Source organism: Chaetodon auriga, chromosome 21 (assembly GCF_051107435.1).
Source record: "Chaetodon auriga isolate fChaAug3 chromosome 21, fChaAug3.hap1, whole genome shotgun sequence".
Lineage (NCBI taxonomy): Eukaryota > Metazoa > Chordata > Actinopteri > Chaetodontiformes > Chaetodontidae > Chaetodon > Chaetodon auriga.
The window spans coordinates 640,001-656,711 of NC_135094.1; the positions used below are offsets into that span (position 1 = coordinate 640,001).

Consider the following 16,711-nt stretch of genomic DNA (forward strand, 5'->3'; position numbering starts at 1 on the left):
CAGAAACACTGCAACAACAGGATCATCCTGAGTGTCTGAACCACATTTCATCACAATCCATCCAACAGTTATCAAGATCTTTCACTTAAAGCGACCAACGCTGACCTCATGGTGGCGCTGCAGTGACCACCAGACTCAGCAGGATTCATCCTCTGTGGAACATGAATGTCTGCACACCATTTTATAGCAGTCCATGAGATGGCTGTTGATATATTTCAGTCTGGAATGACAGACTGACATTGCCGCCCATAGAGCCATGCTGCTAGCGTTAGCATACAGCAACCTTTAATTGATCCAATGAGGGAGCACAAAGACATTGATCACCATCAAACACTCAGACTCAACGGCTAAAAACGCTCTGAAACGCTGCAGAACAGAAACGATTCGAGCTTTCCCTCTCACTTCCTTCCTTTTGTGCTGAACTTCTCGACACTCTTTGATGGATTTCCCGTGTGTATTTCTGTATATGTGCTTTTAGCAGATCACTTGTTAAACCAGCAACCATCTGCTAGCTTGTTCCCATGGGAACAGGCGACACAATCTGCACATATGCTCATTGTGGTGGAATCTGAATTATGGCTGGCATCTGTATTTTTTTTTAATCTGTGAGCTGCTAACAGCTGAAGCCTCGCGAGTCTGTCAGGTTCTAGTGAAGCCATGCAGAGTGAGACAAAGAAACAAATCCAAGCATTCAGAAGTTCATGAAAGGACTACTGCTGCGTCTGCTCCATCGAGAACCAGAGGAACGTCTCACCACAGCTGTGACACGAAATTTTTCTGTTTCTGCGCAAGATCAACCCAACAACCCAATCAAGAATATATCGTTATTCACAAGAACAAACCTAGATACTCTCAAAGGAGTAATAAACAGCTGAGAGTGCCAAAGACCCCCTGAGGAAGCAGCAGAAAACCCACCCCTGGAGTTCTCTCAAGAACCTCTTTTGAGAATCTAAAATTCCTCAAACTTCTACAAACAAGCTGAAGGACCACAGGGACGCTGCTTCAACATCACAAAGGTCCAGAACCGCTTAAAGATTGCTTGGAATGATGTCAAAGACCAAAAAAATGCACCCTTAAAGAACCTTTCAGTGCCCTTAAGAACCAAGGAGATCCCTCTGGGAGAGCCCTTGGACAAATCAAGCACTCCCTGAACTCTGTAAAGGAGCATCCTTCAACAAACTAAAATACCCACAAAACAACCTCAAACACCTTGCTACCCCCTCCTGAACACTGTGATACAGCCCTGTAACCCACTCAAGAAGACACTCTAGAAGATGCTGAGGTCCATTCAGAGACCAATTAACATCCCCATGGATGCCTAATACCCATTCAAGTATCCTGGAAGCCACTAAAATGCCCCTACACCACCTTTAAAGACGCTGGGAATTCTAGTTTAAAGCATTCAATTGGTCAACAGAATGTGAAGAAACAGCTTTGACCTTATGTCAAAGACATCTATGTAGAGATATCTACTAAAGTTAGCATGCTAACTAGCTAGCCGAGGCGCGTTATTTCTTGAAATAACACTTGGCCGATAACAATAACGCTGGCCTGAGGGCGTAAGAAAAGAAGCGAAACAAGAGTTAACGTCGGTGCTGCTCCACCACTGAACCCTAACCCTGATCAGTAAACAGCTGTTCATGCTAACGCTGGCTATTTAACGACAGCTTACATCGTAGATAATTGTATAACGTTACTGACGGTGTTAATACGTAAGCTGTTTGTTGAAAGAAAGACAGATCTACAGGAGGGACCATGCATTTCCTTGTTTCCTCATTCCAACTTTCTGGTATGCTGCCTTAATTTGTTTGGAGTTTGAATGAGACAAGCGGTGAATTCGTACATATAGCACCTTTAAGGACCACGGCCAAACCCCCTGTGGAGTCCTGGGTCGCATTCAAAAACCCAGTGAAACCCCAAAAGACACAAAGACACCGCTTGAGGACCAATAAAACCACTGGTGTTTTCCTGGAACCCCTTCAAGAACTCCTTGAACCCTGTGAAGGACACTTAAAACCACCACTGAAATCCCAAGACCCCTTAAAGAACCTCTACAACCGTTTCAGAGCCCGCTCTCCCCTGGAGGACCCCGCATCGTGCCACAATTTGAGAAATGTCACTGCAGACAAAACAGCAGCCCTCAGCAAGTCCACAAAGGCACATGTGAGTGTGCACGAGGCCAAGCGTGCACGTGACTGATCACGTTTGAACAGCTGATAACTGAAGTCGTTCAGTGTGACGCAACACAAACAAATCACAGCTACAGGACAGGAACCAGCAGAACCAGCAGAACAGACTGTGTGTGTGCGTGCGTGTGCGCATGCGTGTTTTGTTGTTGTTGTTGTTGTTGTTGTTGTTGTTGTCCAGACAACATCTGCCCCCGTCGTCTCTGGGAGTCCAGACAGGACACGCTCTCTCCCAGACTGGGCCCCCCATCCTGGGACAAATGGCAGCAGAGAGAGTCATTCCTCCGGTCCTCGAGGGAGAGGAGGGCGAGAGGGGAAACAAATGAGTGGAGGAGGAGGAGGAGGAGAGAGGGGGGGAGGGGGGGCCCCTGGGAGCCGTCAGTTTGTCAATGAAAGAGAGCTGTGGATCCCCCCCCCCCATCTGTCACAGCGAGACACCAAACTTTACAGCCGACCAAACACAATGCAGACCAACACTCTGCCATTTACTGCTGTTATTCTATACCACGACCACGGAGAACGCTGCACTCTGATTGGACCGTTTGAAAGGAGCTGGACACATCACTGCAGTGTGCGTTTGTGTGTCTTCATAAAGTGTCCTGGTGTCTATTGTTGGCCTGTGAGCTTTGGCCCAAATGGCAAGATAACAGATACACAAACACACACACGGCTGAACGCTGACTGACTGACGGACTGAACACTAACTGACGGACTGACTGACTGACTGACTGACGGACTGACTGACTGACGGACTGACTGACGGACGGACTGACGGACTGACTGACTGACTGACGGACTGACGGACTGACTGACGGACGGACTGACGGACTGACTGACGGACTGACGGACTAACTGACGGACGGACTGACTGACTGACTGACTGACTGACGGACTGACGGACGGACTGACTGACTGACTGACTGACGGACTGACTGACGGACTGACTGACGGACTGACGGACTGATGGACTGACTGACGGACTGACGGACTGACTGACTGACGGACTGACGGACTGACTGACGGACTGACGGACTGACTGACTGACTGACGGACTGACTGACGGACTGACGGACTGACTGACGGACGGACTGACGGACTGACTGACTGACGGACTGACGGACTGACTGACGGACTGACGGACGGACTGACTGACGGACTGACGGACTGACTGACGGACTGACTGACTGACTGACGGACTGACGGACTGACTGACGGACTGACTGACGGACTGACGGACTGACTGACGGACTGACTGACTGACTGACGGACTGACGGACTGACTGACTGACGGACTGACGGACTGACTGACGGACTGACTGACTGACTGACGGACTGACTGACGGACTAACTGACTGACTGACTGATGGACTGACGGACTGACGGACTGACTGTTTGACAGCGATACGTTGACATAAATAAATAAGTGAATGAATGAATGAATGAATGAATGAAGACACTCGGCCTTTGAGGACGTTCTGTCATTTCCTGCTAACTCCTCGGCGAGCGCCTTGGACAGAACGGTCTCCTGCGGTGCTGATTACAGAGACGACGTCTGTCCTCTTACGGATCGTTTGTGGTTTGCTGAGTTTTGATTTACAGAGAAATTTCATTGACTGAACCTTTAAAAAAAGGAAAATCTAACTGAACAGCTAACCCAAAATCCAAAAGATGAAAGCATTTCAGAGGACTTCTTCTTGGTGTCCGGTCTTCATCTCATGACCTCAGTATGTCCAGCGTCCTGGCTGGACCCTGTGAAGCCCCGAACGCATCGCTGAGAATCTGCTTTATTTCTACAGGACAAACAGGACGGACTCTGCCTGTTACCTGCTGACCTCAGAGCCTCGATCAGAGTTTATTTACTGATGTAAGTGCACTAATGCAAACCAGGTTAGAATCCGTCTGATCGATGATGACTGCAGGCTGGATCTTCTACACGTTGAACAAACAGCATCACCGGCTCTCTGCTATGACTTTATGTGTTTCTCTGTGTGTGTTTTGTATGATTGCCAGTGGTCGTGTTTGTGTGTGTGTGTGTGCGTGTGTGTGTGTGTGTGTGTTACAGAGAGAGTTACGATGACGCTCCAGGCCATAAAATTAGTTTTATACTCTTTGGCAGACTGCTCACAGCTCCGCAGCCAAATTTATGAAAAGTCCCTGTGAACATTCAGACTGCACTGAGATGATTCAATATTTGACTTGAATGAAAAATATACAATATTACACAATAAACGATAATCTGTGATCACTAAAGGTCATTTGGTTTGAAGAAGTGAACACATGAATGAAAAGGACAGTTTCTTTAAATGGATTCTGCAGCAGGACACAAAGAAGAAAGAATCCCTTAAAAAATCAACTAAAGCTGATAAAGGACAAAGTGTTCTGTGTCTGTCTTCCTCTGCACGTCTCTGTCTCCTCACCCCTCTTCCGTCCTCCCCTCCCTCTCTTTTATGACCCCCCCGGCTGTAAAGCTGCAGTGACAGCTCGCCTCCTCCTGCTGCAGGTATGTGCTGCTGCAGTGTGAAGCTGAAGAGTCGCGTTCTCGACACAAGAACCACAAACCACAAAATCCAACAAGTCCTGAAACCACAAGGGACCCGACACGGTGCCCTGAAGAACTCCGTCAGAAGACTTCATGGTCTCTGGCAGATAGACGGACTCTTCTTCTGTGGTGTCAATATGTCTGCTTCAATTCCTGGTCTGATTTGATCAGAGTCGTTCCTGATATCAATCATTTCACCAGATTCAGACTGCATTTTGGATTTTGGAGAAAATGAAGATTCAGATCTCTCAGAGTAAAAAAGCACAGTTCTTGGGTCACCTTGAAGGTTTCAGAAGAAACCCAACCTCACTGACCTCAGTTACACTGAAATGCCTGCACACCATCTTTTTACTGAAGAGCCTGAAAGCACCACAGCGAGCAGACTGACCCGCTGACGTGACTGAACCCAAACATCATTTCTGAAGTCTGAACGCGGCTCAACACGTCGGCGTGGATTCAGCTACGACAAACTTTATTAACAACTAAAAGCAGATGACAAACAATGAGAAAAGCATCTGTTTGGCTGCTAAATGCTGCGGACTGAAGACAAGCGACGGGAGCATCAGGACACGCTGGTCTGCATGTTTGTTCGACTGTTTGAAACCACAAACACACACACGCCTGCGTTTAACCAGCCCATGTTAAGTGCATCTGTGTGCCGACTGATGTCAAAGCTTGAATAAACAGTACCTGACGTCCCAGGGAGAACTTCTCCTATCAGGGAACACTGAGTTCTGACCAGCAGTTAAATGCAGCTCAGCTTTGCAGCTCATTTCTCTTCTAATCAAGTTCCTGCTGACGCTGGATTCCACCACAGTCTCATGTGAACAATCTGAAAACCAAATCCTGACGGTCGAGAAGACCTTTAAATGTGCGTTTAGTGGCTGCAGCGAGGTGTCGACGGCAGGTTCAGAGGACGTCTGTCCTCAGCCTGCAGCGTCCAAACTGCTTTACTGCAGGACACATGAGCGTCTTCCCTTTCCTTCACAGCACAACACACAAAGAAACAACTGCAGGCCTCTCCCACTGCTAATGAAGCACTGTGTGTGTGTGTGTGTGTGTGTGTGTGTGTGTGTGTGTGTGTGTGTGTGTGTGTGTGTGTGAGGGGAGGGTACCACAGTATTGATCGCTAAGGAAGCAGGTCAGCTGAGCTAGTCATACAGTAGAGAGAGCAGCGAGTGGAATGAAACGTGGACACTGCAGCTCAGTTACAGTAAACACACTGCAGGACATGAGAGCTGAAGGAATCAACAGAAAACACACCAGTGAATGAAGATTCATCAAAATGATCAAAATCACACTTCTCTTGGATCTCTGAGTATCTGACTGAGATGCCTTCAGTGACAGATTCACTGCTTCTGTGGAGGTTTATCACCAAAACTGTTCAGTTACACCGTCACACCAGCAGGACCAGAGGTGGTCTGCTCAGGTTCAGGTTTAAATCGGTTCTAAAGCTCTGTCCTTTCACTGATTCTCGTCCTCGATCCAGTCTCTCAGCTGATTCGTTCTACCTGCAGACCTGCTGACCGTCCGTCAGCGGCGTCCTGAACAAAGCCGCATGATCACAGCAGCACAAACTGGGCCTTCAGTTGTGGTTTTTAGCCTCAGGAACCTTCAGCATTCAGTCGCTGATGCAGAAAATCTATCTTCCTGTTTGCTTCAGGTAAAATTACAAGTTTCAGTCTCCAGAATGTTCTGTTAGAAATCAACTGGAGGCTCAAAGGAACAATCAGCTGATGGATTTACAGCAGCAGCAGCTTCCTGACACCATTCAGGTCCAGGTCTTCACAGACCTGCTTCAGCTCTGCCTGAGTTCAGCCTCCTTCACAGACGTCTTTATGACCCTCTCAATGATGCTTTTCACAGGTAAAAGTCACATGAAGTGCCGCATCACCATCAGGGTCTGATCAGGGCGTAGTTTTTCATTGACCCCTTTCCACTCGGACAGCCCACAGAACACTTCCTGTTGTCTCCTAACACAACACCTTTATGCTCATGTTACAGCTCAGATTCACGTGAATTGATTGAGGATGACAGGAGGCTCAATAAACGCCAACAGCAGACAAACAGAGGTCCACAAAGGTCCAGAAGATCCGCGGCAGTGAAGACATTTAGTCCAAAACATGAGAATAATCCACAGAAAATGTTTTCTGCTTTCACATTAACAGCCGTCTACAGCTCGTCTTCATCGCTAAAACTTCAGGAAACATACACGGACAGCCGCCATCTTGGCTCCAGCTTCTCTGTAGAGTTTCTTGACCAATCACAATGTGCCATTTGCAGCCTAACAACCAGAGCAGCCCATAACAGTCTGAACTGGACGAAGGCCTACCTTCTCTTCTCACATCGAGCCAATCACAGCCAACTATGGAGATGACTGACTGATAAATCTCCAGGATGCTGTCTGACCCACCTGACTGATGCACGCCACTAAACCGCGGCTGTGTTTGTGTCCTTCAGGGTGGACATGTTGGTCTGGAGACAGTCGACACATGCAGCCACAGCGATGCTAACAGCTAAATGCTAACAGTGGAGGAAGAGTAAAGGATGCATCAACATGAAGGTCTGAACTAAGCCTCATCAGAACCCTTCGGTGACTGGAGCGCTAACGTGGCCAAAGACCAGAGCCGCAGTTTCAGCTCCTCGCTGCATCTTCACCTCCTGCTGTTTGCTGTGAAACACTCCTGCTGATGTTTGCACTTCACAAGCTGTTGATGCAGGAGGATAAATCAAACGCTCCTCCAGCTCTCCGGCTGAACACCACGTCAAGCCTGGTTTCGAACCGCTGCTCTGTTTCTCCCTCTGGGTCTGCTCTTGACCCGGCGCCTCCCCCTCTCCTCCCCTCCCCCTCCTCCTCCTCTTGACCTCATGTCATCAATCTTCGGGGAGCCGGGAGGAGAAAAAAACAGGCACCGGTCCTTTAAATCTCGCCTGTAGCTACGGCTACCCATCCCCCACCGTGCCCCCCGCTCACCCCCTCTGCTGGTGTTCAGGCCCTGCAGGGAGTCGCAGTGAGAGGGCAGCGATTGAGGCCTCGACGGCCCACAACAACAACAGCTCCTCTAATTTTAGATTTACATCAGACAGGAGGAGTTCACTGAGAGGAGCTCAGACTGAAGGAGCGCAGGAGCAGACCCCCCACCATAAATTCCTCCTCCACAGAAACAAACCGTCTGACTGCAGCCGTCAGTGTCCTCCATGTTTGTTATGTCTGTATCATCCCTCCAATACGCTGCACGTCTGCTGCATCATTTCAGACACGCTTCGCCACAATTCACACGCATTTCCTGCCTGTGGAAGCCTCAGTTTCAATAAAGTTCTGAGAGTTTGAACAAACACGGCTGCACCAATGAGTCAATGCACCAAACGTCACACACCTCCACCATCTCACAGGTAACACACACAGCGTCAAGCCGATGTTCAAAGAAAAGGACTACAGGTAAGTCTAAGACACTTCCTGCCAAACGCTCACCTGGAAGCTCAATGCTGCAGTAATTGGTGTCCTTCCCTGATTGGCTGAGCTATTAATTGGTAGCTGACAGTACTGTTCCTTCACGAAGACACAAGATTCTTCTTCTGCGTTACAAAATCTCAGCATCGACACAGGCCTGAAGGAGACTACGACTCCCAAGATGCATTTCACTAACACACCGGAAGCAGCAGCGCCGTCATTTCACACGCACACAGACAGGGAGAACAAGTTATTTCTCTGGTCACCAGGGGGCGCTCTAGGTGGTCAAAAACTGAGCGTCCGTGTTCTCTTTGCTTGCATTGCAAACTAGCTACGTTCACGGCGTAAAGGCATCGCAGAGTATGAGTGCAGAGTGAGACAGACCCGCCCTGAAGGTAAGGTGATGGAGCTACATGTGAGAGAAATGATCCAACTGCACAAATTCATTATCTTAACGACATCATGCAGCTCAGATTAGCATCCAGCTGCTAGCTTACTTTATTGGTGCAGTCGACAGAAGCTCATGCAATGCATCATGGTACATGAAGGCACTGCTGTTCAGCTGTCAATAAAGCACACCCACACAAAACGTGGTGAACTTGCCCTTTAAGGCTTCAGCGATTTATCAGCTGATAATCAAAGTGAGAACAGCTGATCAGAAACATTAATCCTGAATATCGACACTGATGAGAAATCCAAAATCACTTCAGTATCTATGTAGACTTTATCATCAGGCCGCTGCAGTGCATCAGCCTGTGTGTGTGTGTGTGTGTGTGTGTGTGTGTGTGTGTGTGTATTGATCTGGAGGTAAAGGAAAGTGTTTCTCCACAGAGTCGATGAAAACATTCCCTTTGTTCTGACTGGACCAACGTGCTGCAGCTGTCTTCACAGCTCGTACTGTAAAACAAATGTGTGTGCTTTACAGATTAACACACACACACACACCAGCAGACCTGCAGCCTCTCTGTGCGTGCGTGTGTGTGTGTGTGTGTGTGTGTGTGTGTGTGTGTGTGTGTGTAGTATGGGAATATTGTCAAGAAGAAAACAGCAAACAGAACAAGGTTAGAATATTCTTACTGAGATCTGAAGCAAAGTCCTACAAGAAACACTGCAGAAATACTACAGAAATACAAGATCAATACTGTAGAAATACCGCAGAAATACTACAGAAATACCATAGAAATACTACAGAAATACAAGATCAATATTGCAGAAATACTGCAGAAATACTACAGAAATATAATACTCAGTTCCGAACCTCCAGCTGAAGTGTTGTTGTGGGAAGTGTAGGCATCAGACAAAAACAACTAAATCGATGGAGGAGAGTGATTAAAGTCAACCAATCAGATGACAGGATGGTGATGACATCACAGGAGTATTATCAATACGCCACTCGAGGCAACAATTAGTCATTAATCAATCAAAGCGACTGTTTTGATCATGAGGTCGTTGCTTTGACCTCTGACCTCTGCAGTCTGTCAGACCTTCTGTTTCCTCACAGGAAGCTGAATATTTCCACCTGATGACCTGAATCTGATTGATTTCTGAAGATTTGACGATTAATTGATTGATTGGAAAAAAGAAATGGCGGATCAGTGTACTGTAAGACGACCACAGGTGAGTTTGATCAGCTGCACACCTGGACTCCAGCCAGCACCACAAACTGATCACTGATCAGCTCCTCACACACCGACCAGCAGCACCGGGAGGGCGGGGATTGGTCCAGGTGCATCACAGCCAATCAAACGCCTGAGCTGAGCTCCAGCTCACCGTTCCCTCCAAAACACGACAGGAATGATGGGATTTCTGACATCGCGCCCGTGCACGTGTGTGTGTAGTATTTTTCCAGCACGCGCGCGCACGCGCCTCCTACTACAACCACTACTACGAGGCCACATGACCGAGCTGCTCCATTCATCCACGCGCCGGGTGTCGGAGTAAAGAGCGCGCGGACGGAGCGCGTGCAGAGGAAACAGCGGAGACAATGACGACGAGCGATGTGTCCGGTTATCGGTGATTTCAGAGGCTCGAGCTCTCTGCTAGCGCTCTGCTGATCGATTATTGAACCGCCTGCATGCCTGAGCAGACAATGGAGCAGCAGCCTGCAAGCACGCGCGCGCACACGCACGCGGCTGACAGTGGACGGAGGTGCAGCTGGACTGAAGTGACTCCTACAGATACACAAACAAAGAGGCGGACTGACGGAGTGTCCTCACGTCCTCCATCAGAGCCGCATCCCGCCTCTCCGCACCGGCGGCAGCTTCAGGTGCAAAATGAGGACACGGATCCAGAATCCTCAGTCCACCTCTGCCGTGCAGCGCAGCAGCAGCAGCAGCAGCAGCAGCAGCAGTGGGTCTGATCGAACTTGAGTCCTGATGCTGTGAACGTTTCTCCATCAGTCCACCATGAATCCTCCTCCACCATGTGCTGCTGCTGCTGCTGCTGCTGCTGGAAACACTCCAGCTGCACCACAAACAGCTCCCAGACATGATCAGGTCCCGGGGAACCCTCTAAAAACGACCTGAATCTGTGCGGGCTGTGGTGGACAAACATGCACCATCAGTGTGTTTGTAAAGAAAAGCTGTGGTGACTGAGGAAACGGCGCACTAGTAGCGCATTCAGTGCACAGGACTCCTGAAATGCGCGGAGCGGCGTGTGAAACACGCCTCACAGGGGCTTCGTAGTACTCTGGTAGTACTCTGGTGTTTGCAGGCTGCAGTGTTGCAACCTGCAGCCCTTTCACCCACAAACCCGCAGCAGAGGCGCGAGGCCGGCTCTTTACCTGCACACAAAGTTCCCAGCAGAAGTGCACAGGTCAGCCAGGAGAGCCACATATTCCCTCTAGTTGGAGACGGTCGCCGCTGCGCCGCCGGGTCGAGTCCTGCTGTCCTCCGGATCCTCCTCCAACATTTAAAAGACAAGTTAAAGAAGCGCAGAGGGACGCTGCGTAAAACCACGACCCGCAGCCAGGCCTGGACTCCGGGACACCGTTTTTGTCCAATGGGCTTTTGTGTGTGTGTGTGTGTGTGTGTGTGTGTGTGTGTGTGTGTGTGTGTGTGTGTGATAATCCAGCCAGCAGCCTCCTCCTCCTCCCCCTCCTCCTCCTGCACCTCCAAAACGCAGCAGACCCGCACGGCTCTACGGAGAAGTTCCCAGCGGATCCGGAGCCATGCGAGGCGGGCAGCGGCGGCGGCTCGGCCCGGGGTCACTCGCAGTCACAGCCCGCAGATAGCTCCACACCAGGCCGCAGGCAGCGGTCACAAACAGGCGGCTGGAGGCGCGCAAACAGCCCGCAGCCCAGCTCTCCTCTCCCGGCTCTCCCTCTGTCTGAGGCTCGCAGCAGCTCTCCGCCGCCTCGTCCTCTCTCTCTCCGGTCGGGGCTGCTGGGGACAAGCAGGCAGGATGATGCGTCAAGCTGCACGGAATCACCCGCATCCTCTTTCAAAATAAAACGCCTGCTCGCGTCCTCTGCTGGCTCACTCTGTCATTACTCCGAAGTCAAAGATGGCTGACTGTGTCTTTCTGGACACTCAGTGTCTCTAAACGTGCCGTCAGAGGAGACGTTAAAAAACATCTCACTGTCTGCTTGAATGAGAGCGTCTTCACCAGAGACCGTCCAACGTGACCTTTAGGACATGTCCATCTAATTAAGGGGAACTTAATGAAATGAAGACGTTCTCAGTCTTCACTGTGGACTGTCCAGAGCTTCAGATGGTCCAGGTTTCAGTCATCATCTTTGACGAGCGTACAGCATTGACCTGGTCCAGGATCTGTTCTTCTTATGGTAACTGTTGTGCAGCTGTCAGAAGGACACGTGTAAACAAAAATAAACGTACTTGTGTTTTCAGTGTCATGAATGTAAAATAAACTGAATATACGAAACATTCAGTCTCTCTGAGACACACGTAGAAGACCCCCACCCTCCAACAGAGGAGCAAGACCCCAGACTGACACGTCTCTTTGTGGTCATTGGACTCCACTTCACTTCTGGGATGTCTCAGTGCATTGTGGGTAAACGCTGCCACTGAGGTCAAACCATCAGCTTCAGCCTGGCAGAATGAAACACACGATGTTAATAAACGTTGATGTTGTTTAATGTTAAACTCTGATTTTCCTTGAAAAGAGTTCAAATGTTCAGTCTGCAGTTTGACAACAGGCCAAACAATGTAACACACCATGCTTTTATTTTGATAATCTGGACCGGAAGTTTTGTCTTTCTGTCTGACTTGACCATGTGTGGTGCACCCAAGATGAACTGAGTCCAAAATGGCTCCTAAAGAGAGAGAGAGAGACAGACAGAGAGAGACAGGGACATACATACTGACAGACAGAGACAGACAGACAAACAGAGAGAGTGAGAGACAAACACACAGACAGACTGACAGACTGACAGACTGACTGACAGACAGAGTAAAAGACAAACAAAGAGACAGACAGACAGACAGACAGAGACATACAGACAGACAGAGAGATGGCGTGGGACGCAGCCTACCTGTGCTCAGGTGGAGGTCGTCTGCTCAGACGTCTGACAGGTGCAGCAGCGGCTCCACCGTGTCTCTCGGGGTCAGACAGACAGACTGCTGCTGACTGTGTCTCCACTTTCTGTGTTGTGACTGGACTGACCTGAAATCTGTTTCACTCGTCATCATGTGATCGATGTTTGTGATCAGTTATCAATCGCACGTTCAGACGCACAGACCCAGAATCACCTCACCTGTAAAGTCAACATGTTGTTTTATTAATATGATCGAACACATCGTGTTACTAGAGACATCAAGTCCAGACGACACAGACGCCTGCTGTCCCTGCACCTGTGGACAGGTGTGACACTGCCCCTCGCACAGAGACGTCCAGGTGACACCTCATCAAAGCAGAAACCCACGTGGCCTCAGTTCATGTCAAACCTGAATCAAGATGATGTGATCTGTAGGTATGTGCAGCCTCCTCCTCCTCTTCCTCCTCTTCCTCCTCTTCCTCCTACAGCAGCACCTGGACCAGCACTCTGACCAGCACTGGGACCAGCACCTGGACCAGCATCAGACGAATAAAATAAACAAATAAAGTCAACGTGTGGAGATAAAAGAAGCCTCATTAACTCAGTTCTGCCGTATGTTTCCTTCAGTCTGGACTGATCAGTTTCTCTGTGCGAATGAGGCACCAGCAGAAAAACTCCCAGAAGGAGTAAACCAGGCTGTGAGGAGCAGAGGAGAAACAGAAGACCGAAGGTGCAGCACAAAGCAGGAAAAGGAGAAGGTGGAGGTGCGTTTCCCTCCTCCAGCTCCTTCATCATACCAGTGCTGAGCTGCAGGAGGTCCACGGCATCCTCCCTGAGGCCTCAGAGGACTGCAGGACTGGAGCTGAACAGAAAGGTCAGGTGGTCCACAGTCCAGACACCTGGAGAGCGTCTACCTGCGGCTCCGTGCAGAAACAAAGCTGACGTTTGGGAAAATGTTGTAAAAACGCTGCATGTCTGCTGAGGCTGTGACGTCTCCGTCAGGATGTGCTGCCTGAGCCCCACAGGACGGTAACAGAGCAGACATTGTCTCAGAGCTCGCGTGGAGAACATCAGGTGTTTAAGGGCGACTGTGACGTTCTTCAAGGAACCACAACGTCTTTTTCATTGACACCTGATTGAAGCTACAGGCTCTATGACAGTGACCACAAGCTTTTCTGACACGGCGGCCTACTGAAATCAGAGCGCTACGAAGCGCTTTTCAGGAAATACTCCATGTTTTTATCAAGACAAAGAGTCCAGGTTTCATTTGTCTTCTAGTCCAAATGAGTCAGCGCTCTCACTCCTTCAGTCACATGATGCAGGTGGTGAACGCAGCCCAAGTCCGGTCCAAATGGAAGTCCTCGGCCTGACTCGCCGTCCTCTCTGTGGACGCTTGTCCACCATCAGCTGATGTTACATAAGTTCAGACGAGACGCAGACATGAAGCAGACAGCTGTGTTATTCTTGGCTGTGGATCAAACACACATCCAGAAACACAGAGAGGCGAGTGGTTAACATGCCTGAACAGGACCCACACACGCATGTGCGCACACACACACACACACACACACACACACACACACGCACACACACACACACACACACACACAGAGGCACATGTGCACACCACACACACACACACACACACAGCGTGTTAGCGCTCTGCGATGCTGCACATGTGGACTCTGCAGTAACATCACTGATCCGTCACACAGCTCACCCACTTGTTTCACAGTCAGAGCGCTGCTGGAGGGGGGGGTGGGGGGGGTCTCTGCTGCTATTTAACATGAAGTACGATGTGTGGAGCGTTTCTGCTCCTCCGTCACCGTCCACAGTCTCTGCAGACATTCTAAAGACAGGCAGGGCGCTGGAGCGTCTTGTACCATGGCTTCAGCTCCAAACAGGTCGGGGTCTCACAGTCGATCCCTCTCTGACACGTCAGGTGACCCATCGAGACGACGACAAAGCGGGATTCACACTGTTAGCTAACGATCTGTCCACACCTTTCTCAGTGTCTGGACATTCGTCTTTAGGGTTTGACGACTGATCAGCTCTACAATAACCTTCAGACAGGACGCCGGATCAACCATCTTTGTAAGAAGGACCTTGGCTGCTTGCTGTCCCTCTCTGTCTTTCTGTCCTCCCCTAACCTAAAGTGTCTTTAAAATGATGCAAATCTTTGGGGTTTGTTGGATTTTAGCAAAGCTGTGAAAAGTTTTCATCACTCAGCAGAGTCACCGACAGACGGCTGCTGTAACAAGTGGAGGGTGGACAGAGGAAAATGAAGAGGTACACTGCTGTGTGTGTGTGTGTGTGTGTGTGTGTGTGTGTGTGTGTGTGTGTGTGTGTGTGTGCGTTACTCTGTGCGTGTGTGCGTTACTCTGTGTGTGTGTGTGTGCGTGTCTGTGGTCCAGAGGGGAGATAAAGTATTTCTGTTGAACGGTGAATTTAAACCCCCGACAAGCTTTTACTACTGATGGAACCATTATTATAACTCAGTCTGACACACACACACACACACACACACACACACACACACACACACACACACACGCACGCACGCACACACACACAGAGTATCACACACACACCTACATGAACATGCACACACTCTCAGACACATCACCCTGCAGGCATGCTGCAAAACAAAACAGCAGACATACAGCGTCTCTCCCTGCTGCACACACACACACACACACACACACAGTGTGTGTGTGTGTGTGTGTGTGTGTGTGTGTATGTTTCTATTTCCACCATAGAAAGCTGGCTGCTCTCATAAAAGCTGATGTCAGACTCGTGTATATGTGCTCTGTCCGAAGCGTGAGGAGCGTCAGCCTGTTAGCTCGATGCTAACGTGACCAAACACTCGTTATGATCAACAGGCTCGTTTGTGACGCTCTCTGGAAACAAACAGCCAAGACACAAATTCCCAGTGGGTTAAAACACGCCGCCACCACCAGGGGGAGACACCTGGACATGAAGGACGTTCAGTGAAAGTTCATTTGATCCGTGTTCTAGTGATGGGAATTCCGGCTCTTTTCAGAGCGCCGGTTCTCACGGCTGGGCTCTCATAAAAGAGTCGGCTCTTTTGGCTCCCAAGTGGCTCTTCAGATTTTTTGTTGCTTAAATTTATTTATTACCAAAATAATGTAAAATTTTATGTAAAATTAATTACTAATGTGCAAAACATAGTTTATATCAAATTTTACTGCATTTCCTGCGGTCACTCATTTTCTCACCTTTCCAGCGTTTTGTCTGTTGCAGCTCTATGTGTGTGTGTGTGTGTGTGTGTGTGTGTGTGTGTGTGTGTGTGTGTGTGTGTGTATGCGTGTGTGTGTGTGTGTGTATGCGTGTGCGCGCTGTGTCTGTACCCCCCCCCCTCCCCCTCCTGCTCAGTGCGTACACACAGAAGCCACCACACATCATGTAGTTGACCAATCACGTACAGCTTGAATAGAAAAAAGTCGAGAAAAAACAAAAAAAAACCCCAAAGCGGCTCCTACTCCGGCTCCCAGGCAGGAGCCGGCTCCGATCGTTCACTTCAAAGAGCCGGCTCTAAGAGCCGTTTCGTTCACGACCGACACATCACTACCGTGTTCGTCCTCATTGGGCGGACATCTTGTTTTAAACATGGTGTCCTTACTGCAGCAGCTCGATGGGCAGGAGCAGCTAAACGCAGCAGTTTGTGCAGGATCGCAGCGACGGACATGACGCACGGCTTCTAGGGACGTCTGACCTGTCACTCACTGATCTGTGTACGCTTTGTGGTATTCAATGGAAATGTAAACCTTCATCATCATCCTCGTCGTCATGAATGGAGCACAATGAGCCGTCCACTGGACAGTTAATAAGCCTCGTTTTGATGAATTTAATTCTATTTTTAACTGTTTCTTCGTAACAGGGCGAGCTGTCTGCTCTCTGCTGACACACACACACACACACACACACACTCGTAAACACGGCCGTCATTGTTAGGACACACTCACTGTGGACAGTTTAACCCCAGCCTTCACCAGGACACCGCAAACGACATGGAGCCT

At 49.4% G+C, this 16,711-nt stretch overlaps 1 protein-coding gene across 2 annotated transcripts in view; it reads right to left on the reverse strand.

Annotated features, from left to right (window-relative positions):
- acvr2ba (activin A receptor type 2Ba) overlaps positions 1–11,544 on the reverse strand; it is a 36,444-nt gene extending 24,900 nt beyond the window's left edge. For both annotated transcript variants that reach the window (XM_076761487.1, XM_076761489.1), the window contains exon 1: positions 10,959–11,544. In XM_076761487.1, the coding sequence (XP_076617602.1) occupies positions 10,959–11,010 (52 nt within the window). In that variant the 5' untranslated portion in view covers positions 11,011–11,544. The remainder of the gene's footprint in view (positions 1–10,958) is intronic.
- Positions 11,545–16,711: the final 5,167 nt, after the last annotated feature.